Genomic DNA, 26,827 nt, shown 5'->3' with positions numbered 1-26,827 from the left:
AGGGGAGGGAGGAAGCTCTGTCCGCCCAGCAGAGCGATCCCTGGGAGCCGAGCTCAGCTCATCAGCCGGCCCTTCTGCAACGAGCAAGCCCGGGGACCCCCAAAACACAGGTACCGGGGGGCTTCCCTCCTCTGCCCGTTCACACTGCCCAGGGAGGGGGACACGTGCCCCGGGGGGGATGCCCGCCCGCTCCCGGTGTCAGGATCGGAGCCTCTTTTGTCTTTCTAAGAGTCAATCACTGCGTACTGCAGCCCTGTGCAGCCAATCTGGGCTCCTCACCGGGGAGGAAAAAGCATCCTAGAGCAATGCTGCACCGCTCGGCGTATTATCCCCGAATAGAAGATGAATCCCATGCAGTCATCCGTGTGACAGCCCTCATTATACCAAATGAGAGGAGCCCCAGTAATGAATGGGTTAAAAGCCCCATCCTCCCCGTTTTTGGACGAACCCCAGAAGCTGTATGTTTCTGAGGACGGGATGCGCGGAAAATCACCATTATTCGGCTTTTTGGTTGGAAATGAATGAATGATTACAGGGAAGTCTTCTGATGGCTGCATGCAATAGATGAATGTGTGTTTTCTGCTGGGCAGTTACAGGATTGCTTTATTCCGCCCCAGTGAGGAGCTGCTTAGTGTCCCAGGGTCAGTGGGTTTGGTAACAAAATGTATCAGATCCTGTGTTTAATAACATTTCATTCATGGGCATCCAAATAGATCATTTCTTTTTACAGCCGCTTATTCTCATGCAGTGTGATAACGTGTTTCTAATGGTAATTATCTGTGTACCGAAAGGGTGGTAGATGCATGGAACAGCCTCTCAGCAGAGGTGGTAGAGGGTAATACAATCAGGGGATTTCACATGCATGGGATAGACATACGGCTCCTGAATCTAGACTAGACGGGGGCCGAATGGGGCCGACCTGCCGGCAGATGGTATATTTTTGTATTGTCTATACTTTTTTGAATAAATAGTTTATTTTTACGTAAATATTTTGTGACATTTGAGGCCCCCGTCTAGTCGCCAGTTTCTCCCGCTGTAAAGACTCAAACCTTAATCAGTCGTTGGTCTCGTCTTAGACTCAGGAGCCGTATGTCATGCATGTTTAATACCCTCACTGTATTACCCTCTACCACCTCTGCTGGGAGGCTGTTCCATCTATCTACCACCTTCTCAGTAAAGTAAAATGTATTTTCATTGCCTCTAAGATGCCTGCAAGAAACACTGACTGCTACTCAGCAGATGTATGCCTATTTCCCGGGGGGGGGGGGCTCTTGTTGTGTCTTGCCTCATGTAATTAATACACGGCTGGCGAGACGTCCCACACCTGCAATAAATCCAGTCTCGAGAAATTTCGGCATATTTTTGTGATGAGTCTTGTAGAGATTTGGCATTTTAACCCCCTCTCCCCCCTCTCAGCAGCCGCAGGCAATAAATTAACCCTTTCCGTGCCAGAGGGTCACCATAGGTCCATTTTGGGTAATTTTTTTTTTACCTGTAAGTCGTAGCCTTGGATCGAATAAATACAGATATATTGGCAGAGAGCGGGCTGCGCATGTTGATTTTAATGCTGCTGGGTTCATAACCTATTCCGGTCACCTGAATCAGGTGGAGTTGGTAGGAATTTTAACCAATCGACCAATATCAAGTAGTTTTTGCTTAATTAGCGTGTGGACCTTCTGGGTTGAGAGCCCCATGGATCCCCAAACACGTGCGTTAAGATATATCGGTAAAAGTATCCTGAACGTTCCCAAACTTTCTAAATATGATGATTCTTAATACAAAGTTCTTTGGACCTACAGCCCATCTAGCACTTTAGTGAATAAGCAGCGGCGGATTAGCCAGATGAACGTCGGGATCATTGAGCAGGTCATACGATGGTGGAGGAGCTTGGGTAGGATGGTGTGGATTATATATGTGTAATGTTATAATATCATGTTATTATGGATGTTATTACACGTAGGGATGGGTTCTGGGGATTCACCAGGTTTGGTCTCTCCAGATCTGAACGGCTTTAGAGTGAGAGAAGTCCGTGGTTCCTTTGATCTCGCGCCGATCCCACACAGTGATCTAGACATGAATAATTACTGATATTGTGGGCACTTTGTTACGGGTGCTAGGAGTTGCCACAAAGTTGCCAAGTTTACTGTGAAAGGCAAGATTTGCTTTGAAAAGTACGTGTTTATGGGGGGAAACCAAGTTTTTTGCTGGGGCAGAAGATCTTGTTGTCCTTGTTGGCCATGGAGAGGAAGAAGGTTGTTGCAGCTTCTTTCATGGAGAGAGACCTCGGTAGACGGCACATTGGGGACTCTGTGGTCCACTCTTGCTCTTCTTAGAGTTTGGGACAGGATGCCGTCCCTTCTGGGTCTTGAAGTGTCATAATGGAGTCCTTGTAGACTTTGCATGGACTTTCTCCATGAAGACCTCAGTGGTTCCCCTTTCCTCGGAGATGGGTATCGAAGATCAGACCCTCCTGTCTACCCTGTTTGGCTTGGGAGGGAAGGAATTGAGCCCAAAGACTGGAGACTTGTTGTCCGAGGTGGCTCTTGTTTTACGCAAGTGTTTAGCAACAGGACCAAAGCTTCTAGATTTCTAACCAGAAGGACAAATCTTGGGTTTAAAACCATCAAAAAAAAGAGAAATACGATAAAATCAGGAATTCTCCGTTAAGACGTGGACACCTTTCCATAGTCATTCGTGATGTCTTTGAGGAACAAACCTTTGTCCAAGTTCCATTTCATGAACTTCATTGCTCTGGCAGCTCTCCAAGAGTTATTCTTGAATCTCTGGTTTCTGAAGCCCCCGACCTTCTGAAATATCCAGTTTCCGCAAAGAGGGGGTTTTTACCCAAAGTTCTCTTTTTGTCTTTCCAGCTCTCTCTTCCAGGGTTCATTGATGGTGAATAGAAATCTCTGAATCGCAAGAGGGTCCCGACTGAGCGACGCAAAATGACCGATGTCCCCATCGACAAATCGAGCCTTCCTCGGGTCAATGAAGGTAAGTGAATTCTCGTCTGGCCGTTTTTTACTGTTTTGGGGGAATAGTTACAAAAAAGACTATTATTTTTAGGTATTAGATGTTATTAAATCCCACGAATGGTACAAAAGGCCATCTCTTTATATCGTTATGCAGCATAAATACTCTTCGTACGCTTTTGGAGAGTTTGGGGGGAGGGGGCGACTAAAACGGTGAATGGTTTGCAGGACAAAGACTAAGGGAGCTTGGAGGAGAGAGAGGGGATGTGATAGAGACATCTAAATACTTAAAGTACTGGAGGGGAGTTTATTCCAAAGGAGGAGAAATGTTTGAGGCCGTCATCTAACACAAGAGGATCGGAGACTTAGATGGGATGGAAGGAAGTTTTACTTTACTGAGAGGGTGGTTCAGCCTCCCAGCAGAGGTGGTAGAGACTAATACAATGAGGGGATTAAACATGCATGGGATAGACATACGGCTCCTGGATCTAAGACGAGACCAACGACTGATTAAGGTTTGAGTCTTTACAGCGGGAGAAACGGGCCGAATGGGGCCAATCTGCCTGGAGAATCTATGTTTCTAGGTAACGTGTATCTGAACGGGATTGTTCTTCAAGGCTTTTTTGGGGGGGGGAAATAAGGATAAAAGTATTTAAATATTTGGGTGAAAGAGGAAGGAGGTTTGTACTTTTTGGGCACATGTTATCTAAATATGTAAGCAGCGCATATGCTTTAAGCCGCGTGTGATTGGTCCATCTGGTGACCGCGTGTTTATTATTTTAAAGTCATGCGTGGAGTTAGAAGCTTTTCCGTGTTGTGAAATGATCCGTTTGATCCCGGATCTCCCACGTATGCAAATAACGATGTGATTCATAAATGGATACCTTGCATGTGTAGCTGGGAGTGATGGGAGTCTGTGTATTCCGTGGAGTGTGATATTTCTTTCCGTTCTGAATTGTTTTGGGTTAAATACCGTTGGAAAATGTTCGCCCCCCTGCGTTTTAATGCCTGGTGAAACCATTTTTGCAGTTTCGGGTGTTTTTATTGGCCGATCCGCTGCCCAACGTCTCCTCCACGCCGCTGTTTATTGTCGCCCCCCCCCCAAACAAACCTGACATTTCTAAAAAAGGTCCAACTTCATAAATGTTTAAAACATTAAACAAAAAATGATTGTCGAGGGCGCCGAGGTTTACCTGCGCGCCATCTGGTTTTTTTCCCGTTTGTAATTAGAATCGTCCTGAAATAGAACGTTGGATCGTTCCGCGTTTACCGCTCGCCGCTTGTCCTGGCGCTCGTGTTCTTAGAGGGGTCTTTCAGGATTAGTTGGGAGATAACGCAACATCGGCTGTATTTTCCAAGGTGATCTTGGAGGGATTCCAGTTTAATCAGCTATTTTCATACGTCCCTAGTGTCTCGTCTTGTGCGGGGCAGTCCTGATTTTTATTCAGTGGGCATTGGTATCAAGCGCTGGTTGGGGAAATTAAAGGATCTCTTCCTTGGCCTTCCCACCGAGTGAAAGTGGACCTCAGTCACAGCTCACATGACATAGGATATGATGTCATACGCTTCTTTCCTCCCTTTGCCATGACATAATGCCTCTAATCACTAACAAACTTCGCCCTCTTCTAGCACCTGAAACGCTGGGGTAAGGGTATGTTGTTTTTGTTTTTTGATGTGGGCAAAATCATTGGGGCTTATTCACTAAACCTGGAGTTTGCAGGAGAGGGCCAACCCGAAGTGAGCTTCTTCTGCCAGAAGATCTTGGTTGGACCCGTGTAATGCATAGTTAAATTACTAGACAATTTGATCTATGCTTTATGCAGGGTCAGCTCAGAAACTTCCCAGGGCTTGCATTGGGGATAGTGGCGTTATCTGGCCAGGGGGTGATGTGTGTTATCTATATATATATATATATAATGTCATGATCAGTCCACGTTGAGATAACCCCCCCCCCCCGTCATGTAGGTAATGTATTGGATGTTGCCATAGCGCCGTTAGTAGTTATGTTCTAGTCTCTGGCTCCGAAAATTGGAGTTCTACCAACAAACTTGACGCTGCTCTTTCCAAACGACTCTGTTTTAAAATAGCCGTGTGCTGTTGATACTAAAACGTAATGGCTGTCTTCTGGAAACTCTCACCGCTCTCTCCTTTTTAATGACTGGTGATAAAATAATTGCAGAGCTAAGTATTTTTCCGTTACGAGGCAAGTCTTTTTAAAGTATCGGCTTGTGTAAGTCCGCGCGCGTTATATTCCTCTCTATACTGGTTTATTCTTCATTTAGAATCTCTCTATTGAAAGCATGGAAGGCTATAAGAAGTCTCTACTTGAATCCAATTTGTCAGAATGGTATGATCCACCAAATCGGGAATCTTCCATTGCTTATCTTTTGAGATTTAAGATAATGGAGATGTTCCTTGGAGAACCTGGATTGAATCCCAAAGTATTTAAGGTGAAGAGGGAGTCTATCACATTCAGGAAAGGGGTCCGGGCGAGTGGGCTTCAGTCCGGGGCTGTTACCCAAGTATTCTCCTGTAGTTGGAGATGGACATGGGTTGGTGTGTCCCGTAGCGAAGAGACTCTGACTCATGCTGAAGGCAACTGCATAAAACTAGTGTTCGTTGTTCGCTTTACTCGCTCCCGGAGAATTCTAGAGGGTCTTAAAGAGAGCGTCAATTGATTTCTATGGGAGTTCTATCTTTCCACCGATTGGCTGGTTCCAGCCAATGGAGGGGGCAGTAGACTGCAGCTTCTCCCAAAGTTAAGTGACTTTCTTTCTACAAGTAAGGAATGGATATCAAAGTACTTACGGTTCCTCTTGGTAGGACCGCGTGGGACAGTCCAAAGCTCCATTCCGTCTGTAACCTTCTTTTGAAAATAAGTCTTATTTTTGGGTCGCTTGAGTAACCTGTTCCATTAAACTTGTTAGATGAGTTTTGAACGTGGGCTTTGTCTGGGCTCGTCGGGTGAAATCTGTCGCTTACGAGCTACGTTGTGTTGTTTGGTATAAATTATACGCACTTTGTGCTGTTTCCAGGGTATTTAATTTTTGAAGGCCAGGCGAACTAGAGGTCTCCAAGACGTTATCGTCGAGGGATACAAGGTCTTGGTCCGGGAAGTAGACTTCTACCAGTTAAAAGGGGAACTGTGACTAGTTGGTTCCTTCGATTGTATATTTTTCAGCCCGATTTATTATTTTTTTTTTTTTTTTTTTTTTTTTCTCACAATTCCATTTTTAAACATCTTTTGTTTTGGAAAATGTCGGTCCCGCCGGACAGCGAGCAGATAGAGCGCGGTGCTGCCAGATCCCACTGACTCTGACATGGTGGTAACTTCAGTAGCATAGTAAATTGGGAATGTGAGTTTGGGTTAAAAAAAAATGAAAATCCAGAACAGCAGGATGCTAGAGTACACCCTAAAACATTGCCTTTCAGTGCAGAATTTTTTTTTTTTTTTTCTTTTTTTCTTATGCAGCTGTTTTCAGCTTTTTGTGTATATTTTTAAATATTTTTTTCTGGTATTGGTATCAGGATTGTTATCATTACTAAGTTAAAAAAAAAAAATAATACAAAAATAACAACATAATAATAATAAATAAATAAAATATATACATTTTATTATTATTATTATTTATTTTTTTTTATAAAAATCCTGATACCAATACCAGAAAAAAAATATTTAAAAATATACACAAAAAGCTGAAAAACAGCTGCATAAGAAAGAAAAAAAAAAAAAAAATGACGTAATGGGTGATTTGAGATAACCGCTTTGGGTTTATTCCAGCGGGTGACACCAAACGTGGGGCAGATTTGTGAACGCAGCTGCTGTTAATATATCAGACTGAGCTACGTAATCTCCTTGTGCCTTTCGACGTACGGTGAAGCTTTTGCGTTTCATCTCCATGAGTCCAGTGAGCTCTCTTTGCTCGGATTCACGTGAGCAAAGGGGGGCCATCAACCATCCGCTGATAACTGGAGGCGGAAAGTGGGGCGGTAGAAAGAATTTTTTTTTTTTTAAAAAAAAACCGATTGCAAGCCTTTAAGGACAGAATTTAAAATAAAATGATACTCTCGATCTGGAGTTGTATTGGGGTAATGTAGAAAATGCTCTTCTAGAAGACCAGGTGCACCCTTGGTGTTTCATGGATACTCATGGTGCGTGTAGAGGGGTCTTCCAATCTGGAGTATATGGGTCCTAGAGGGTATATTTGGGCAGCCAACGCATACTAAAAGAGACAAGCGAGAATAGCCAATACTTAAAGAACCAGAAGGTTAACCCCTTGCTTGGCGAGTCTCCTATCTTAGCTTAGTGTTGCCATTGCAGAAGACAACTCTCCATGAGCACATCCTACTATTCCCACCCTTAAGGGCAGTCTAGATCAGAAACGTGAGGCATCTCTACATGAGGGAACCAATAACCCCAGACGCATGGTTTGGCCTTGATGATCCTCACCAGTGAGGAGTAGTTGGTTTCCCTTTTAGGCTTTGATCCTTGCTATAAACTCCTGGCCTTCTAGATCTGTTAGAACATCAGAATCCGATCCGGAGCCTGGGGACATTTCTCAGAAAAGAAATACCAGACCCTGAAATGGTTTGTTTAGGATTTGACGATCAGAAACCGGTTTAATAACTGGTTTTGTGACAGAGAAGCCACCACCTGAAGGTATATTTTATTGCCGTCATCTGGTGTTCTAGAACACCTTTTATTATATACTCGTGGTGAGTTCTAGATCTGTATCTCCTTTTATTGAAATCGGTCTCAAAACTTGTACCTTCTTATCTAGAATAAGGACCAGCCGTTGTTGCGCAGGCGTATTTACCGAAACGTGTCGATTTACAGCGGTTATTCTGCGAAATGTTTCATTCTGAGCTGATATATTGCATCCGTATAAGGCCTTTGTTACGGCGGGATAATTTATGAAAAGTTACAGATACCCCTTTAAGAAGTGAGAATTTTTTTTTCACGGCTTTCTGGGGGGTTTCCTAAATATCGTCTGTAACGGTGTCCGTGATGTGGTTTGAATGGAAAACTCCAAAGTTTCGTTCTGATTTCTCGTGTCCGTTCCATGATCTCACTAATTCTCTCGAGTGCAGCCGGCGCTGAAATCACTTTTCCAAATGCCTTTAATTACCCGTTTCTGCATGATCTCATGTAACACATTTTTGTTGAGTTATGGGCGCAGAGACTTGTTGTACATCTCCCGCTCGGCCGGAATATATCCGCGCGGTGAAAGAAGAGAAGTTTTAAATAATAAACTGATTTATCCATCTGGTTATTAGTAGATATGACATCACCAGCGTGTCATAAAACATTTGGGTCTGAGTTAAAGGTCAAATAACGAATACATTAGAAGGTGATAACATTTCTTAGGGCTCCATGGACCTAGCTGGCTCAAGGAATATTAACCAAATTTGCAGATCGGCCCCCAACTAGTCGCCCGTTTCTCCTGCTGTAAACCTTAACCAGTCGTTGGTCTCGTCTTAGATTCAGGAGCCGTATGCCTATCCCATGCATGTTTAAATCCCTTCTGCTGGGAGGCTATTCCACGTATCTACCACCCTCTCAGTAAAGTAAAACTTCTAAGCCTGTAGTTTTAGATTATAACCTCTTGTTCTAATAACTTTCCTCCTTTATTTATATATATATATATATATATATATATATATATATATATATATATATATGTATGTATTTTTTTTTGTTTGGTTTTTATATTTTTTTTTGCGTATTTGACAGGGTTTGTTGAACGTTTTGCCTTTCTTACATTAATGTATCTTTTTTACCTTTTATTATTTCTTTTATTATCTCTATTTTTATGGGGCTACATTTTTTTAGTATTTTTTTACTTTGTGTGTCGTATCAAAGAATGAAAAAGCAGTTGTTTTTTGTTTTACTTTTGCGTGCTGGAATCTGAGGTGTGTCGGATTGTTAGTAATAGACGTATAGCAGAAACGTTGTAGCCGCTGTCGTATGTGAATGATGCTGTTTTCTATGTGTTCTTTCTGTTTTGTTTATTGGTTGTATTCATATTTTTTGGGTTTCTTTCTTTTTTTTTCAGTTTGCCGTGACTTTGCGGTACTTGAAGATGGCGCTCTCGCTCATTGCTTGCAGGAACAGGAAAGTAAGTGATGGACTGGGCACTGCATGATGGTGTGTCTGTCTGTCCAGACATCAGGATGGGAAAATCCAGAGCCTCCGATCAACCGGGATCCCATCAATCCACAATGTGGAGATTGATTACATTTGGAAAGTTATAATTCCTTATTTTTTATTCTTCTAGTTGAACAACATTATGCCTCCAATATTCGAAAGAATAAGTTGGTCCAGAAGGATATCCGCATCGCCAAGAAACTGCAGGATGAAGAGGACCTTCAGTGCAAGGTGTTCAGCTTAGAGAAGCAGAAGCAGATGTGAGTGGTGTGTTTGACTTTTGGGTTAGCATGAGTGTGAGGAGGACACCCACTTGGAACTAAAGCTTGAGGAGCAATGTCAGATATTTAAGCGAGGCCACTTTGGCCTGACCTGTAGATGATCATCTGGTATTCACTAACCCATTAGGCCAAAATGGTGGACAAGACCTGTGTGTGTCCCTGACCACCACCAAGCTCAATGTAAGGTTCCTCCAGTTGTTCAACTGAGCTGCAAAGTCCCGTTAGCTGAAGATCGTACTCAGGACAATCTAAATAATTTTAGGAGCAACCTTTTAAGTTTGCTTTTTATTCCCCAGGGATTTAAGGAAATCAGTGGCCTTCAGTGGAGTTCTAGGCTTTGCCTCTATATATTTGTATGGGCGTAGGAAAGCTTGTATCATACAAGAGAGCAAGGCTATGGTTCACAAAACTATGGTCTTACCAAGCACAAAAAAATGGCTAAAACACAATAAATCCAATCAAAATTCAAATACAATCAACCGATGTCATGAAATAAGTCAAGTTAACTAATTGATTACCCTACTAAATGAACTGGTTATCTCATAAAAAGAATGCAAAGGTTACATGAAGAGTCTATACAAGGACCATTGGCCATCTGGCATACGGGACAAATGGCCGGTAGCCAAGAGCAATATAAACCCATCTTTACTACTTAGAACTATTTGCTATTATAATAATAAATGGAAAAAATAACATGTTTTGGTAGATACTAGCGATTTATTTTTTATTTTATTTTTTTTTTTTAATTTGTTTATTTATTTATTGTTTTTATGAGAACTAAATACTTGCATGCGGCTTACAAATTCCTAGAGTCGGGAAGCCATGACTAATCCATTTTTATAGCCGGCTCCTCACTTTTGTCCCATTTTATGACGTCTCCGGGTGAATCCATTCCTGTCTCCTAAAACTGTCACGCTTGCTCTTACGTTTGTCTGCCTGAATAACTTCTCCGAAACTATGTCCACCCCAGGCTTAAGACTCGGCATACCTCTTGTGTTTTGAGATCCTCATTACGGCTTTCTTCCCGTACAGCGAGGAGCTGGATTCGGAGTATGCTCGGGCGGTGCAGGAGGAACTGCAAAGGAAAGCGGCGGAGTGCTTACAGAGAGAAGAGGAGGACAAGGTAAGAACTTCGGGACCTGGAACGAGGGTCCAACAAATGTAACCTGTCCTTAAGAATTGGCCGCTTCTATCTGTAGAACCCGGTTTCTCATCTGCACATCGTACTGATTAAGTTGCATAGTTTTTGTTAAGGAAATTTTGGTGTAAAAATGTTACATTTGATTACTTTGCACCATAATTGTTCCAGCCTTTTATTAATATGGCTTGAAGATACTGTCCTCCTAGTCTTTCAGCATTCCGTTGGTCGGAAGATCATACGTTCTAGGTGTTCGTGGACCCAGAATGTTGGGAATTGTGGGTTTAGAAACAACATATAAAATATATTTGTATTGCCCGAGGGAAAAACAAACATTTCTAGCTGTGTTTTATGGGACCCTACTGTTTTTTGTGGAAAGGGGCGTCTTGAGATTTTTCTATGCGTAATGTGTAACATAGTAATTAAGGTTGAAAACCAGACATAAATCCATCAGGTTCAACCTCACCTTTTTCTTCCACCATTGATGTGAAAAAGAAGAAAAAGGAGATAAGGTGCTCCAAGTGGGCTAGGGCCACAGGGAAACCAAGTCCACTAAAGGGGATATGCAGCCCCTTCCAGACCCAAGTCAAGGGAAGGTTGGATCTTCTAGGGTCTCCTCTATGGACGGTTGGCTCTTCTAGGGTCTCCTCCATGGACGGTTGGCTCTTCTAGGGTCTCCTCCATGGACGGTTGGCTCTTCTAGGGTCTCCTCCATGGACGGTTGGCTCTTCTAGGGTCTCCTCCATGGACGGTTGGCTCTTCTAGGGTCTCCTCCATGGACGGTTGGATCTTCTAGGGTCGCCTCCATGGACGGTTGGATCTTCTAGGCTGTCCTCCATGGAGGAGAATCACTGAAGTCTTCCAGAAAAATGCAAACAAAACCTTTTTTCTATTTGGGTTCCGTGGCGTAGGGGAGTTGCCATCACTGTTTCATCCACGCTGTGAAATGTTTAGGTGGGTCTCACATTCTTCGCATAGCCACGTCATTGAGTCATCAGAAATGTTTCTTCCCGTTTTAACGTAGTTTGCGTTTTAGGCTTCTATAGGTCACGTACACTTGTGGTTTTTTTTGGGGGGGGGGTTTGTCTCATTGCAATGGGTAGAAAAACGGAAATCTTCCTGACTCTTATGAGTTTCCTTAGAAAAACGCGAGGATCTGTCCCAAATCATATTCCCCAAGGCAAAGCCCCACTAACCCCAGTTCATTCTTTTGGTTCCAGTCTAGCCTCGTGTGAGTCGTCTCTATCCTTCAACGCAATGACTAACAGCCGCGCATGTTTCAGTTAATGTTTTATTATTCTTGGAAAAATCTAAAACCTGTTTAAAAAAAAAAAAAAAAAAAAAGCCCTTTTAGGACCCTGTCAAAATGTTATATGAGGCTATTCTTCAATGTAAGTGGGGTGTTTACAATAAGCCGAGTAATTCAGTCCGGGGAGGAAACATAGGAAGTGAGAGATATCTGACGGTGATTTAATGTCCCCGTTGGGTCCTTCTGTCCGACAACAATACGATTCCGTTTCATTTTCGAGATCCTCTTCAACAATAAGTGGATGTTATTTTTTGACTTGTGATACCGAACCGACGACAAAAAAAAAAGGATGATCCGTCGTGTAAAATATGTAGCCCTTTAATCCGTGAGTTTAAAGGTCCCCAAAATTCTGGAATAGGAGCCGGTGCGGGCGCCGCGTTAGCCGTTTCAGAGCGAAAGACCCTTATGTGAATTAAACGCAGGAGATACATTCTGTTTCGCTGTTGGTGAGAATGACGAGAACGCCTTTGGGTAGAACTGGGCAAATTGGAAGACTTTAAGATTTCATTGCGCGTGAGCGGTAGGTGGGCTGGGGTGAGTCTTCAGCTCCTCATGGGCCCCATGCATTATAAAGACCCAACGATGACCAACTTCTTCTGACGGTAGAGACAAGCCAGGCTCGGGTTATATGGATAATGTGCTGAGACTTCTTGACCCTCATCTCAATAATTTGACTACTCATTGTGCAGGGCCAGCTCAGACCTTTTTGCAAGAAAACTCTGATAATAGTGTTGTAAGCCAAGTACTTTACTGAAAGGGTGGTAGATAAAAAGAACAGCCTCCCAGCGGAAGTGGTGGGGGTTAATACAGTGAGGGTATTAAACATGCATGGGATAGACATACGGCTCCTGAATCTAAGACGAGACCAACGACTGATTAAGGTTTGAGTCTTTACAGCAGGAGAAACGGGCGACTAGACGGGGGCCGAATGGGGCCGATCTGCCATAAATTCTATGTAACGCCATATAAAACACCTGATTTAGGCAATAAGCCCCCAGTATCTATGATTATTAATTATTATACTTTAGTACTTGTCTGTAGCCATGCTACTCAGTCGTTTACTAAAATAGCCCATCTGCACTTTTCTAAGAGAACTTGGAAAGGAACAAAAGTCTCTTCTCTATTTATAATCCTCGCCCAGAAACGGCTCTGCTTGAAGTATTCACAGAGAGAGACTGCTGTGCATCCTGCCGGTCGGCGGCTTTCCTCCTGTTTATAGCATTGGAATGGGTTTGTGGAAAGTTGCCGTGCCGTCGTACCGAGAGGCTTATTATACTTTTGTTTCCAACGATTGTCTAATTGTTCTTGGACGTTAGATTGACTAATAACGTCCGACGCCGGGTTACCACCGGCCACTTACCGGCCCACCCGCTGAAATAAAACTGGTTTAGATAACGTTGTGTTCTTGGACTCGTAAACCATCTGCTGGATACAGAGCAAACACAGATGTATCGAAAATATAAACTCTATTTGCCCCAAAAACCGTGATGTCATTGATGTTTCTGACCTCATTACATGCGGTTCTGGTTTTGTGTCCGGTTTGCGCTTGTGCTGTTGACAGCAGTCCTGAGAATCGGGATGAACATCTGCTTGTGGAGACTGTTCAGTTGACTTTGAGAGGCTTGGCAGGTATTAATACACCGTACAAACTGCTGTTGTGTTATCATTTTTAATAGTTTTCAAGATAAATGCAATAAAAGCTCATCCTGGCCACCTGCTTGCGGGATAGGAGTGAAAGTGCGGATCTTGTGTTATTTATTACGCTTGTTAATCTCGTTTTTACGATTGGAGATGAAGCCAACGAAAATGTTTATAGCAGTGAAGAGGTGAGATAAAGAAAATATCCGCCCAAATGCCCCTTTTTTTCCTCCCCTGATGCCCCTCTTTTCTAGGAGGTCAGAATGTTTGCTGGGTATGAGGGTATCGCAGGGTTCTACAGCCCTAAAAGCCCCGATAATGTGTATAGAAACAGCAGAGAACAGCTTTATAATAATAATAATAATAATAATAATAAAAATTTATCAATGGGTCACAATGGCACAGTTGGTAATGCGCTGTCCCTTAGCCCCGCCTCTAACCACACCCCTCTCGGGCCATGTTGGCACATATGGCATCCTTATCATAACGCTATATGGACTCTTTCGTAAAACTCCATGTGACGCCGACCTCGCCGTTTATTTCCCGCCTTTCTCTGTTCGCTCGTTTCTTTGGACACGTCTTCTACGGACTTTCCTTTCCAATATATTTTTTTTAAATCCATTTAATATACGGCTGTTAACCGCAGCGGTTAGGTGGGCTGCGACTTTACTAGCAATTAGCGGGCTTGTGGCTTCAGCCTACAGTCCCCCTCTTTATATATTTTATTTATTTAATTTTTTTACATTTTTTTTCCTGGACATTCTCTTTTGCGATTGACGGGAACGCCTCTGGGTAAAACAAACCCCGCATGCCAAGTCATAGCGGCCACGAGAAAAAAAATCAAACAAGACCACGCTGGTTAACCATAATTATGACTCATTTTTTCTCAAAATTCCCTTTAAATTATCCCCAGCGCTGAGTATTTTTATTTGCAATAAGAGTACATGGTGTAGCTACAGACATGAGTATTTCTGCAGACAAATAAGTCATCTGTATATCCCCCATCTGCTGCGGACTACAACTCCCATCATGCAAAAGAAGCCAAGTGGGCGTTGTGGTACCCGCCAGTCTTGCTTTTGGAAGTAATATTTACATAAACAAATTTTAGCTTAAATATTATCTTTTCAACATTTTGCTACATAAAAAATATAAACGAAAGGATTTTTTTTTCCAAACACAGAGATTTAAATATTTGAAATTCCAACGCCTCATCTGGAGCCTCAGCTGATGGAAATTCCCCGAATGTGCCCAGAATCCTATTAATACGATCCGACCCGACTGCCCTATGGTAATAACGCGAGGAATGCTAGGGTCTGTGTGCGTGGCAGTTCATTGGGAAAGCAGGGGTTAAATGTTCTTTCCCACTTGCTTTGCTCAATTTCACACTTTTTAGCATTAAATGCAGCCGTAGAAACCTCGTTCCTAATGCTTTCGATTACCAAATCTTTCCCAGAAATGGTTCTCCAATCAGGTCAAAGTTTGCCTCGTTCATAATTTTCCCCCGGGAACGCTTGTCATGTGACGCAGGCGCTGATAGGTTACCGCCATAGAAACCGTCAGTCATGTGATATTTCTTGGCGACTCTCGCTGCTCGAACACCGCACTGAGCTGATTTGTTACGGCAATGCTAATGAAGTCCTGCTTGTCCAATCAAATCCTTTTCTCCATAAATCTCTCCACCTAATGTATCGGTTTGTCTTAGTCTGTCAGTTGTCGACTTGTCGGACCCCTTGAATTTATGTATTGTATTAAGCGCTGCGTAAACTGTTGGCGTTATATAAATAAAAGATAATAAATTATTAGTCAGAGTGTCAGGTTGGGTGATTAAGACTGAGTCATTCTGTTTACAGTAGATTGGTCTAAGATAACTGACAGACTGAAGGCTGCTCGGCGTTTGACGTGATCAGGAACGTCTGACATCCCGTGTGTTAGAAATCCCGGGTAGTCGTTTGAAAATCGTTCTGGTTTTTGTAGAGGTGTCGCGGTGCTGCCATCTTGTGGCGTTTTAAAGAATATTGGCAGGGGAAGGCTGGGACCATCTTTCCCTGGGGGGCAGGTAAAGCTGCCCCTCTCCCCCACATAACTTAGACACTTTCACACACGCTTACACACTAACACACGAACACTAAAACACCTCTTCCTTGATACCACGTAACATTACGTTGACACAACCTTGTTCCGGGCTCCGCGATTGGACCGGCCCTGATTTAAAGAATTTGGCCAGCCGACGGGGCAATTTCCCCCCCCCCTGCCTATTGGATATATATTACATGTAATAAATTACCTTCAAGTTTTAAAGAACCCTTTCCCTTATCCCCCGACCCTTACAAAGGCTGCCCGACAAAATCAACAACCTGACAATAGGGACGCGATAACGTTAGTGATCGGAATTGGGTGTGAAATATTCGTTTGTGATAAGTTGTGAACCTGCGCGGTTTTCATTGGTTGTACCGCTAAATACATCAAAGCGCGCTGTGCCATTTCTTTTTTTTCTGACGCTGAAGTTCCACTCGTGCGAACAGTGGGAAATTTAGTAAACATGGTTAACGGGCAGACCAAGTTGCCTGGTTCCATTACTGTAAGATATTTTTATGGGGAAAGTCAGCTCTTCTTGGTGTCCATCAGGGTTGGTTTAAAGACCGGTTGAACCAATAAAGCTACAAGCCTCCTGTGTTTTCCCGGCCTATATATTAAAACACTGAATTATAGTTATGACCGCATTATAATACTGGTAATGCCATTTATTTGTGTGTTACTTTAACGAGGATCTATAATTCAGTGTTTTTATAGGAATGGGAAGCAGCCTTCATGCTGTGACAAGACGGCTACTTCCAGCCTTCGGTTTCATCTGCGGCCTAGGGGCTCCCTTTGCCCCAATCAGCACTGTTTATAGACCATTTAGTCTCATACCTTAAAGACGGGACAAGAAGAATAACAGAAAAAAATGGAATCCAAAATATTCTTTTTTTATTTTTTTTTTAACAAAGCACACATTTACAGAACAATAAATATTTTATTACAATTAGTGTAAAAGGCCCACGTCTGGCATTGTAAGGGTTAAACATGACTCTGACGCTAATCACTAGTGATATTTATATCATGGGGGAGGGGGGAATTTCCACTGTCTTTTAAGTAGTTTTACTTTCAGTTTTAGCTTGTCTTAGTTTTTTTTTTTTTTTTTTTTTTTATGAATTATACTTTGTTGAACATTATATAAAGGTCATTATAAATTTCCCCTGGGGGTGGGGGACCAGACACAGGAAATATTTACCATATACTTGGCCTCTTTCCCCCCCCCCCCCTTTAAGCATCTTGTTAAATCAGTAGGAGGTGTGTGCAAAATATATTTTTTTCTTTAAAGGTTACAGAGTGAATTTAGTCGTTTGGAAACATATGACGATAGTGTTGAAAATTTGCATTTGAATTTTTTTTTAGATATTTTTTTCTTATTTTATTTAAAAATAAAATAAAAATCTAATTGATGTAAAAAACAAAAAAAAAAAAAAACCCCCTCCTTCATGATCATTTTTCTTGGAGGAATGAATTTTGGAAACAGATTTTCAGGAATTCCCCCCCCCCGAACATAGAGTTCCTTCTTTCTTTTTATTTTCTTTTCAGTTGACAGCAGGAAAATTCCCAAAATATTCCCATCGTTCAGTTTCAGTGAAAACAAAATTCAAATCTGTTTTAGAAACCTAGTCCCGATCCAGGCTGCGTTCTGAGATGAGATGTAGAACGGGGAGCATTTCATAAAGTGTCTTGCAAAACATTTATTGTAAAATGACTGGCTGTTTATTGGGAAATTACATGGACTCAGAAAGAAAGCTGGCTTAAAGGGAACCATGAACAACAACGCAGAAAGGGAATTTGCCGAGTACAATTCTCTGATTGTTCTCTCCACCACCACGTCCCAAAATTCAGCACCAACCCCTATACAAAACTGTACTCCAGAAGAGGTGGTCTCTGAATCTCCTGTCTGATGTTGCCTACAAGAACAGCCCAGATCCAAAATGCGAAGCAAATGTTCTCTGGGTGTTGGGAACCAATAACCCCGGATGTATGTTTCGGTCTTCATGGGTGGTGTTGATATTCCTCAATGCACGAGTGAGAAAGGAGGTCCACATCTGCACCCACCTTTCAACTTGGAGGGAACCCCATGAGATCCCTAGAGGGAGAAATTGTAAAGAGGTTTGAGAAGAACTCCACCAAGAAAGGACAGGAACTTAATGTCCAACGCTGCATCCCACTCGGGAATCTCTCAAGTCTCTCTCATCCTGCCTTTTGAGGGCACTCTAGATCCAAAATACCAGGCGAATCCACTTGGCATGATGGAACCAACAAACCCAAACCTGTGTTTCCACCTTCAGGGGCCTCGTCAGTGGAATCCGGTATGTCCCAGCTCCTTAATGGAAAAATAAGCCAATAAAGCCCCAACCCTCCGCATGTGGTGGGTTTATTTGGCACCCGAGAGGTTCTGATGCTAGTCATACAGAATTCTCCATCTTCTAAGTACCGTAATATTTTTATATTAAGCAAATTGTGAAGGGTTTGGAAAGAGTGGGAACTTTCTTTATAAAGAAAGCCGTGCCAAAGAGCTTGGCTCGTTATTTCCCCCGGGATCGGGGGGGCAGGGAGTGAGAAATTCTTCCGAATTACTTATCCAGAGCCTCTGATTAAGAAGATTCCGGCACAGAGCTCTGGAACGGACCGGATTGGTTTTGTTAATGTCCGATAACGTTACAGATATTGTACAAGTGAGTGAAGTTCTACGGAGATTAGACCCGAGATTAGCAACGCAAATTCTAAACCACACGGAGAATTAAAACATATCTGACATATTCTGGATGATCGCAAATAACGTGACTGGCATTTCTTTTAAACCGAGTCCAGGCTATTTCCTCCTCGTAGGATTTCAAGGAAACTACGTGCTAATTATTGGGAACTCAATCTGTACGGCCTGGAGGAGAGAAGAGAGAAAGGAGATGTGATAGAAACAATGTAATAAATACAAAGTACAAGAGGGAACCAGAGGCCGGAATTCGAAACTAGAGGATCAGAGGCTTAGATGTTATGTAACGAGGTTTTACATTATTAATAGGGTGGTTGATAAATGGAACAGCCTCCCAGGAGAAGTGGTAGAGGGTAATACAGGGGTAATTTCTATTTATATACTGGGTTCCATCACAGGTGGTCCCTGTAGTCAGACCAGTCCTACATGGGAAGCATCCATTCTCCCACAACCTGTTAAATGCCCTTGGTCCACTACCCGCGTATCTCAGGTCACTGCTCGTAACTTCGAAGTGACGGCCCAGACCGAGATGACCTATTTCACCTTTTTAACACTTGACGGGAAAGTCTTACTATTGTGTTTGATATCGTCTAGTTGGATAAATGAACACGAAACCTCGTTACTTATTCTGCAGGAAATAGCCAAGCGGCTGCAGCAGCTGGAAGAGGAGGAACTGCAGAGAAAGAAGCAAGACATGTCGAGGGGAGGTAAGAGGGAGCCGACTTGTCTACTAGTCCAGGTGCACCCAGACACACAGCGCTATCAAGCACTACAAGAACAACTTTATGCCTAGGGCCCTCCCGCAAGACATATAAAGTGGGTGTGGCTTGGTCAAAATGGACATTGCATAGCTAGGTATGGGTGGGGCTATGCTTAGTCCCTCCCCTTTCTACACACTGTGCCCTTTTTATGGGAAATCCATTTTTAATCCATTCACTTGATCTAAGCCTTCCACTCTGGTATATTTAGAGCCTCTATAGTGTGGTTTAGCAGATAACATTTTGGGGATTTTACTAAATGTTTGATCCTTGACACTGTGACCTAACGACAAAGCGAGAAAGTCTACCTGCTGCTCATAAGGCGTGCTGCTCCGAGTGTCTTTTCTGAAGGCCGCTCCTTTCCGAACGTTCTCGTGGTGGGGTCTCAAAGCAATCGCTGGGTTGCTATTTCTTCGGTTCTTTGCTGATTCCGGTTTGTGTTACCCGGTTTCAGCTTTGTACGTAAGGAGCCCAGGATAGAAGCATATAGATGTGTTCCTCGTATGTAAGCTTAGATATCTGAAGATTTGGGATGGACATGGGGTGGAATTGTTACTTATTTGTTTCCGTTTCTAATGGCTTAGATCTCACTTGTCCTTGTCTCTGGTCACGCTTCACTTTCTGCTGGATTCCCGCATGCTCTATTAGATGTCCCGTAAGGGAAAGCGTTTCGCGTCATTCTGTCCTGAGAAGTAATAACCACCCTGTTATTAATATTGTTGATTGTTTTGTTTGTGTAATGCTCACTAACCCTAGCTTTGTGTTTGCATGTCTATAAAAGAACACGGGAATCTCCAGCAACCCTACCTGACACCTTTGGAGAATGAGGAAGAGGAAGATTATCTCTTCCGAAATAATAGTAAAAAGAGTGTAAATACACCCGATTACAGACGGGTACAGAGGAGCTCTGAGCGAGAGCAGAGCTCGAGGCATTCTGAGGAGGAACTTGGCAGAGTCCATTCTGCTCACAAAGGCCATTCCAACAGAGTTTCCTTCGGGCAAATCCATTATGAGAGTAACAGTTGTAAAAATGACAAAGCGTCAGATGTTTGGAAAGAACCCAGCCGTAGGGAACACGTGCAGGTTCCTTACCGGAATCCTAGAAGCTCTTTGGAGAGAAGTCCGTGCCACCCAAGCCGTGTGGAGGTGAAGCACGATAGGGAGATCATTCGCAAAGAGGAGACTGTTAGGGTGCAGAGAGAGAAGCATTGTAAGCATTACCCCGAAAGGTGCAGGCGCTCCAGCTCAGACAGCGATGACTGTACCGATCAATGTGTCAGGGACAGGAGGAGTCGTCGGTCGCAATGGAATCAAAGCCGAGACCGCCACCATCATCGACCTTTGAATAAACCTCACTCTAGAAAGTCAAGTCACATTTTGAGATCAGGTACATAGAAAATTCTGTGAATAACGAGCTTTGTTTTTTTTCCAAAAAAAAAATAGATTTCATATTTCCAAATCTCCATTTATTTTCATTTCAATCCCACCAAACGCTGATTGTCCAGCGTCCACCAGCTCAGGTTCCTTCACGTTCCTTTTTTAGTTAGTATGTTTCTTGTTTCTGCTTTTGTTACTTTTGTTCTTTGTATGAATGTTAAATGTATTAACCGTGGCAGAAACAAACACAACGCACGGCGCCTGTTGTTCATTCAGTAGCTCATAGAACTCTCCATTTTTTTTCCTTCCATCTGGCAAGACGAAGACCCTAAAACAAGCTTTGATATAAATCCACTGGACTGGAAGATGGCAGAGTTACACGTTCAGAGCTCTGATCAGCTGTTACAAGACGAAGAACTCGCCAGACAACTGCAAGAAGAGGAGGAGAAACGCATTGTGAGTAATCCTGCTGTGCGTGGTCTGCTTCACATCTTTGGAGCCGCTATGCATTAGCAATAGAACCCAGAGCCCCCCTAGGGATTAGGAACCGCTAGGCATTAATGGTAGACACTGGTTTCACGTGTCCTGAACCGCTAGGCATTAATGATAGACACTGGTTTCACATCTCCAGAACCGCTAGGCATTAATGGTAGACACTGGTTTCACATCTCCAGAACCGCTAGGCGTTAGTAAAAGACACTGGTTTCATGTGTCCTGAACCGCTAGGCGTTAATGGTAGACACTGGTTTCACATATCCTCAACTGCTAGGCATTATTTTGTTCATTGGAAGGGTCACGGCATCCGACATGATTCCGAATGATGTTTCTAATGCTGCGTTTAGTTATAAAGGCGCTCGTTCAGCAGCGTAGGAACACTACCTTTTTATTCATTGCAAACATTTTAGGCTGAAAGCCTGGAATTCCTTTATCTCGTTTTATCAGTTCCGTGCCGGGATGTGCGACTCTATTTTTTTTTTTCCTTTTTTACAGGCAAAACTGAAACAACGGGAGCAGCATGAAGACTTTCGGGCAGCGCAGGTTGCGCAAGACGAGGTAAAATGAGAAAAATCACTGTGTTTTTAATTCCTTTTTAACGCATTTTAATATATAAAGCATTAAAGGAAATGTGCCGAGTAATCGGAGATATATTGAAAAACTCTCTGCCGTGCATGAAATATTTTAATTCAATAAATATAAAAATCTACCCCGTTGATCCAGAGATTAATATATTTTTTTCTCTTATGTCAGATCTCTTTATGGGTTGGTTTTTATTAATCCCAGAGTTTAATGTCCTTTTATTCTTGCTTACGTCATTGGTTTTATGGTATATAAAAGGTCTCGGTGGAGCCGTCTCTAGCGGTGGAGACCTCCCCTTTAATTATACCGTAAACTATGACGCGCGAAGTACGGCGGTTAGCGCTTAATATATAAAAACGACAAGTGGAACAGTGTGTGCCTCTTTTAGGAAATTGCCAAGTATATTCAACGGCAGGAGCTGGAAGCGCGCAGGCGATCGGAAGAGCTCGATCTTAACCAAGAGAGTGATGATGACATCAGTATTTGTAGTTTTTCGGAAAGGCGGAGCTTGGGCGTTAAGGTAAGTCCCTAGAAAATAATGATGTCATCGTCTTGCCGCATCACATAGGATCTTTGTGGTAGTAGCTTTACCAAGGAACCGCTTGGTGGTTTCGAAGGCTTATGAGGAGCTCCAGGAAGTGGGTAACAACTTCCTGCTTTGGCTGATTGTAGGAATCCAACGCTAGCTCCGTTTCTTAGAGCATTGTGGGAGATGTAGTCCCGACAACAGCTGGAGGGCCACGGGTTGGACACACCTGTTCTAAGACAATATAACAGTATAAGGATTTTTTTTCTGGCATAACAGGACTGAGGAAGACTAAAGCATTTGTCTGTTCCTTTTAAGTCAGTTTTTCTATAGCAATGATACGTGAAGTTGTAGTATCATTAACTTGTTTGGAAGTTTTCTTCTTTTAGGTCGTGTAAAATTTAAAGTTGCACTTTAGGTGGTAAAGTTATGCCAAGATGCCCCTTTTTAAATGTACTGCAGCCGTGGCATAAATACTCATTTGAGTCATAAGACAGGGTACAGTCAGGGTCTTATGGGTCGGGGGTATTGCGGTGAGTCGTTAGCCCCGTGTCATCGTCTTACCAGAAAACACAGACTCACCGTTTCTTGTAAAACTTGTTCTGAAAACCAGTGCCGGGCGTGTGGCTGTTTTTTGTGGGCAGTGGTTCTCATTATTACTAATGCCTATGACCTCACTAGCAGCTGCTGTGAAATCATACAATCATGTGTCAAACGTCGTATTGAACTAAAAATACGCTACTGCTCAAAAGTTTGGGGTCACTTCGAAAATGTCCTTGTTTGGGGGGGGGGTGGAGCATATTTCGTCCATTAAAATAACATAAAATGGATGAGAAAGCCAGCGCAGATGGGGTAAATGTTGTAAATTACTATTGTAGCTGGAAATGACTGATTCTTAAGGGAATATCTTCATAGACCTACCGAGGCCTTTATCACTCCCATCACTCCTGTGTTCCAATGTCCCTTTATCACTCCCATCACTCCTGTGTTCCAGTGGCCCTTTATCACTCCCATCACTCCTGTGTTCCAGTGGCCCTTTATCACTCCCATCACTCCTGTGTTCCAATGGCACGTTGTGTTCGCTGATCCAAGTTTAAGTTTAAAAGGCTAATTGATGGTTAGAAAACCCTTTTGTAATTGTGAGAACTGTTGAGTGACCCCAAACTTTTGAACAGAAGGTGTGTGTGTGTGTGCGCGCGTGTATGTATGTATGTATGTTTGTGCGTGTTTTTAGATATTTTGACATTTCTATTCTAACCATGACCATTTCACTGCCCATGATTTTGGAAGCTACATTCTGTGTTATGGCAGGAAATGGCTTTGGCCGTGATTAGAAATAGGCCACAAACATTTAATGTTTCTTGGAAACTAATTGTAGCCGCAGATGAGCAGACCTCCTCCCCACCCCGCTGTCATGTAAAAAAAAAAAAAAAAAAAGCAACATTTATATCAGAAGACAAACCTTTCCGGAATGTTAAACATTCAGGCTCACGTTATTCCTATTTTGTTGTTTTTGGAAAAAAGCTAATTTTGTCCATTAAAAATAACATGAAATGGATCAGAAATCCAGTGCAGACGGGGTTAATATTGTAAATTACTATTGTAGCTGAAAACGGCTGATTTTTAATGGAATCTCTTCATAGACGTGAGAAAAACATCGAGGATCAGTAAAAAAAAAAAAAAAAAAACATTATAAATGGTGTGTTGGTAATGGACGGTTGATCAAAAAACCCTGGTCAAAAGTCACAATTTTTTTTAATAAAACTTACTTTAGGTAGAATTCCTCTTAACTATAGGACTACAAGAAAATATAATTATGATCTGTCATCCAATCAGAATGAAGTGCCTCCCTGTAACCAAGGGCGTTTGGACTCCGAAGGCTTGGCCTCACCGACCGAATGTCGCACTCCTGAGAGAATGGAGGTTTCTACGGCAGAAGGACTTCATGACCAGACCAAGTAACTCTTCCCATAATGCTTTTCTTTTTACTTAAGGGAAATTAATCTCCTAATAAACAACGTATACTTTTCATAGGGGGCTCCTGCCTTACGTTATATCCTTTTAGTTATTATCACAAATCACATAAATAGTAACTTTAGCATTTATTTATCCATTTCTCATGAGCCTCTTGGAAATAAGAAGGACATGATTGGGCACGTGTGAAAGCCGCTAGCTCCCTGCACAGTCTGATCCAGCATGAAGGAAGTGACATCACATCCATTTCCTGCATGCTGGATCGGTCTGCACGGAGGGAGAGAGGCACAGGCCAGCTGTTTGGGGGCTAAGGAGGCACAGGCCAGCTGTTTGGGGGCTAAGGAGGCACAGGCAAGCTGGGCACAAAGATGGCACACACAGGCTGTTTGGGGCTTAGATGGCACAGAGAAGCTGTTTGGGGTCAAAGCTGGCACTGTGGGACATGTTGCTTTGTTAAGTCGGGAGGGGGCTGTGGCGAGTGGTCAGCGGTGGGGCTTTCTTAACATTATTTACTGTGCGCAGCGCTTTCTAGGACTGATAATGCAGTAACTGTGGACTCAGTCAGGGCAAACGGAATATTGAGTTATACATTTTGCTTTGTTTATGCTTTCATTTTGAAATTATTAAATTGCACCACTTTGTGATCAACGTTACGACAAGAGCGGAAAATTCTGTACATCAATCGTATTGACGTCTCTTTGTGATCCGTAGGACTTCCGTTATCGTCGTGAAGTATTTTTAGTACTTCTTATGTGTATTTTTTTGGGGCCGTTCGTAAATGTTTCCACGCTTATTCTGCGGTTCTCTCGTTTCATATTTTAGCCTCAGGTCACCCAGAAATATTGCGGAAGAGCTCGATCCAACTTTTAAATCAAAAAAGGAATCTACTAGTGATGTATTTGCAGACTGTTCACAAGGTAATGTATAAAAACCCGATCTACTGAAGCATGACTCCTTCTTAAGGAGTGTTTATACATTTCGTTAGTTTAGAAATAAAGTCAATAATTTCAGTAGACATTTTTGGTGGGTCGAGCTGTAGAAAAGGAATTTTTGGTGCATAATTCAGAACTTGGACATACTTGGGAAGAACCCGTGCGTTCCAAGTCTCCTCCCTCCTGCTTCATACAAGGTGTGGCCAGCTACTATTACATCACGAAAGGGACGAGAAGTGGCCATAAATTGGTGGTTAAAGGGCAGAGCCAAACAGCCCTCCCTCACATGTAGAATAAAGCTTTGCCCCAGGAGCCCTGGAATCGGCCATGGATGCTGAGAGCCTCTGGGGCAAACCCATAATGTTCCCAGGTGAGAAAATAAGCCAAATACTGGGCTTTTAGATGAACTTTTTGGGGGAATCTGGAGCTTGATGACCCTTGGGCCTCTTATACCCATGGCCCATCCTCATTCTTTATTTCCTTGCTCTTTATATACCAAGGTATACTCTCATGTTGTTCGTATTGTGTTATGAATGCTGATAGGATAATGACAGGCAAAAATAAACCTCGTAGTATCTGATACTATAACCAACTTTCAACTTTTTTAGAATTTCCTGTAACCGGTCAGACCCAAGCCGTGCCGGTTGATGGTCTTTACGAACTAATGGATGATGGAGCCAACCCGCTATTCATACCGCCGACAAAACGTCAGCCGGAGAAACTGGGACGCACCAAACCCAAAGACAAGAAAGAAGGTTGCAAGCAACAATGACCTAACCTTTGCCTAGCCATCATCCTATTGCCAAACTTTTGTGTTCCATGTCAAGTTAGCGTTGTAGACCTCTTCTGTGTGCGTCAACACAAGTGGAACTAACTCATTCAGGGATGAAGAAGATAATCTGATTTCTGCATACAGGTGCCTTAGGCATGGACTTTAGAAAAAAAAAAAAGGCTGTTATAAACCTTTTGAGGGCCAGTAGGGACATCAACCCTCTGGCACTCAAAGGGGGTTAATCCAATGCCAGACCCTAAGTTTGGCGATTTAAGAAGCACACGTTAATTACATAATGTCTGATCCCCCTAGAGGATTCATACCGTCATTCTTATTCAATTTAGCAGTGTTTTACCTACTCCGAACGGCATATGAAAAGTATTTCATTGTGACTTGTGCATTAGTTCTATCATGTAAATGAATTTCTTAAAAAAAAAAAAGAAAAAAAATACAATTTCAGATCTTCACAAAAGAAGACATTTACGTGCAGAACTTTAGAAGTCTTTTTTTTTTTCTTTTTTGTATTACTCCCATGGTATGTTATTTGAAGTTTGCTTATTCACTATTTTTTTTTTTTTTGTTCCTATTATACCGAATCGTCCCTGTTAAGTGTTTCTTTGAATTGCGAAATAACGCAGTGTTTGAGTACAATAATTTTGAAATATTTTGCACTGATTTTGTTTTTATTATTGTTATTCCAATACTTTCTGGTGCTTTTGTGTATAGATCCCAGATGCCTTTTAGAACTTTACTTTGAGAGAGAGAGAAAAAAAAAAACATTTTTATATAAAATACAGTATTATTTCTATTTGTTGTCGCTGGTTCTTTGGCTAGCTCTTTTAACTTTTTAGTAATACATTTTTTTATTTTTTTTACAATAATGATGGTAAGGGGGCCACATATCCAGATAAATTTGCGTATAAAATGTATTTTAGACAGTTCTGGCTTAGCCAGCTAGCATGGTGGTATATAGTAGGGGATATAAAAGACAGAGGAATACAAGGACAAAAAAAGTGCTTTTCAAAGGAAAATGTACTTATTATTATTGTTTTATATAGCGCCATCAAATTCCGTAGCGCTGTACAATGAGTAGACAGGACATAACAAGTAGTATGCAACATAACAAATTGAATTAC

The 26,827-nt window shown here is 42.4% G+C and overlaps 1 protein-coding gene across 1 annotated transcript; it reads left to right on the top strand.

Moving 5' to 3' along the window:
• Positions 1-26,499, top strand: LOC128469564 (trichohyalin-like). The gene is made up of 13 exons (XM_053451376.1): positions 1-110; positions 2,871-2,994; positions 9,029-9,091; positions 9,251-9,380; positions 10,434-10,524; positions 18,910-18,982; positions 19,815-20,420; positions 20,730-20,866; positions 21,401-21,463; positions 21,876-22,007; positions 23,850-23,971; positions 24,810-24,904; positions 25,528-26,499. The coding sequence occupies exons 2-13, from the start codon at positions 2,946-2,948 to the stop codon at positions 25,689-25,691; spliced, it is 1,725 nt and encodes a 574-aa protein (XP_053307351.1). The 5' UTR covers positions 1-110; positions 2,871-2,945; the 3' UTR covers positions 25,692-26,499.
• Positions 26,500-26,827: the final 328 nt, after the last annotated feature.

Source organism: Spea bombifrons, chromosome 12 (assembly GCF_027358695.1).
Source record: "Spea bombifrons isolate aSpeBom1 chromosome 12, aSpeBom1.2.pri, whole genome shotgun sequence".
Lineage (NCBI taxonomy): Eukaryota > Metazoa > Chordata > Amphibia > Anura > Pelobatidae > Spea > Spea bombifrons.
The sequence above is the reverse complement of the archived record's forward strand: the minus strand, read 5'-3'. Positions and strand labels throughout refer to the sequence as shown.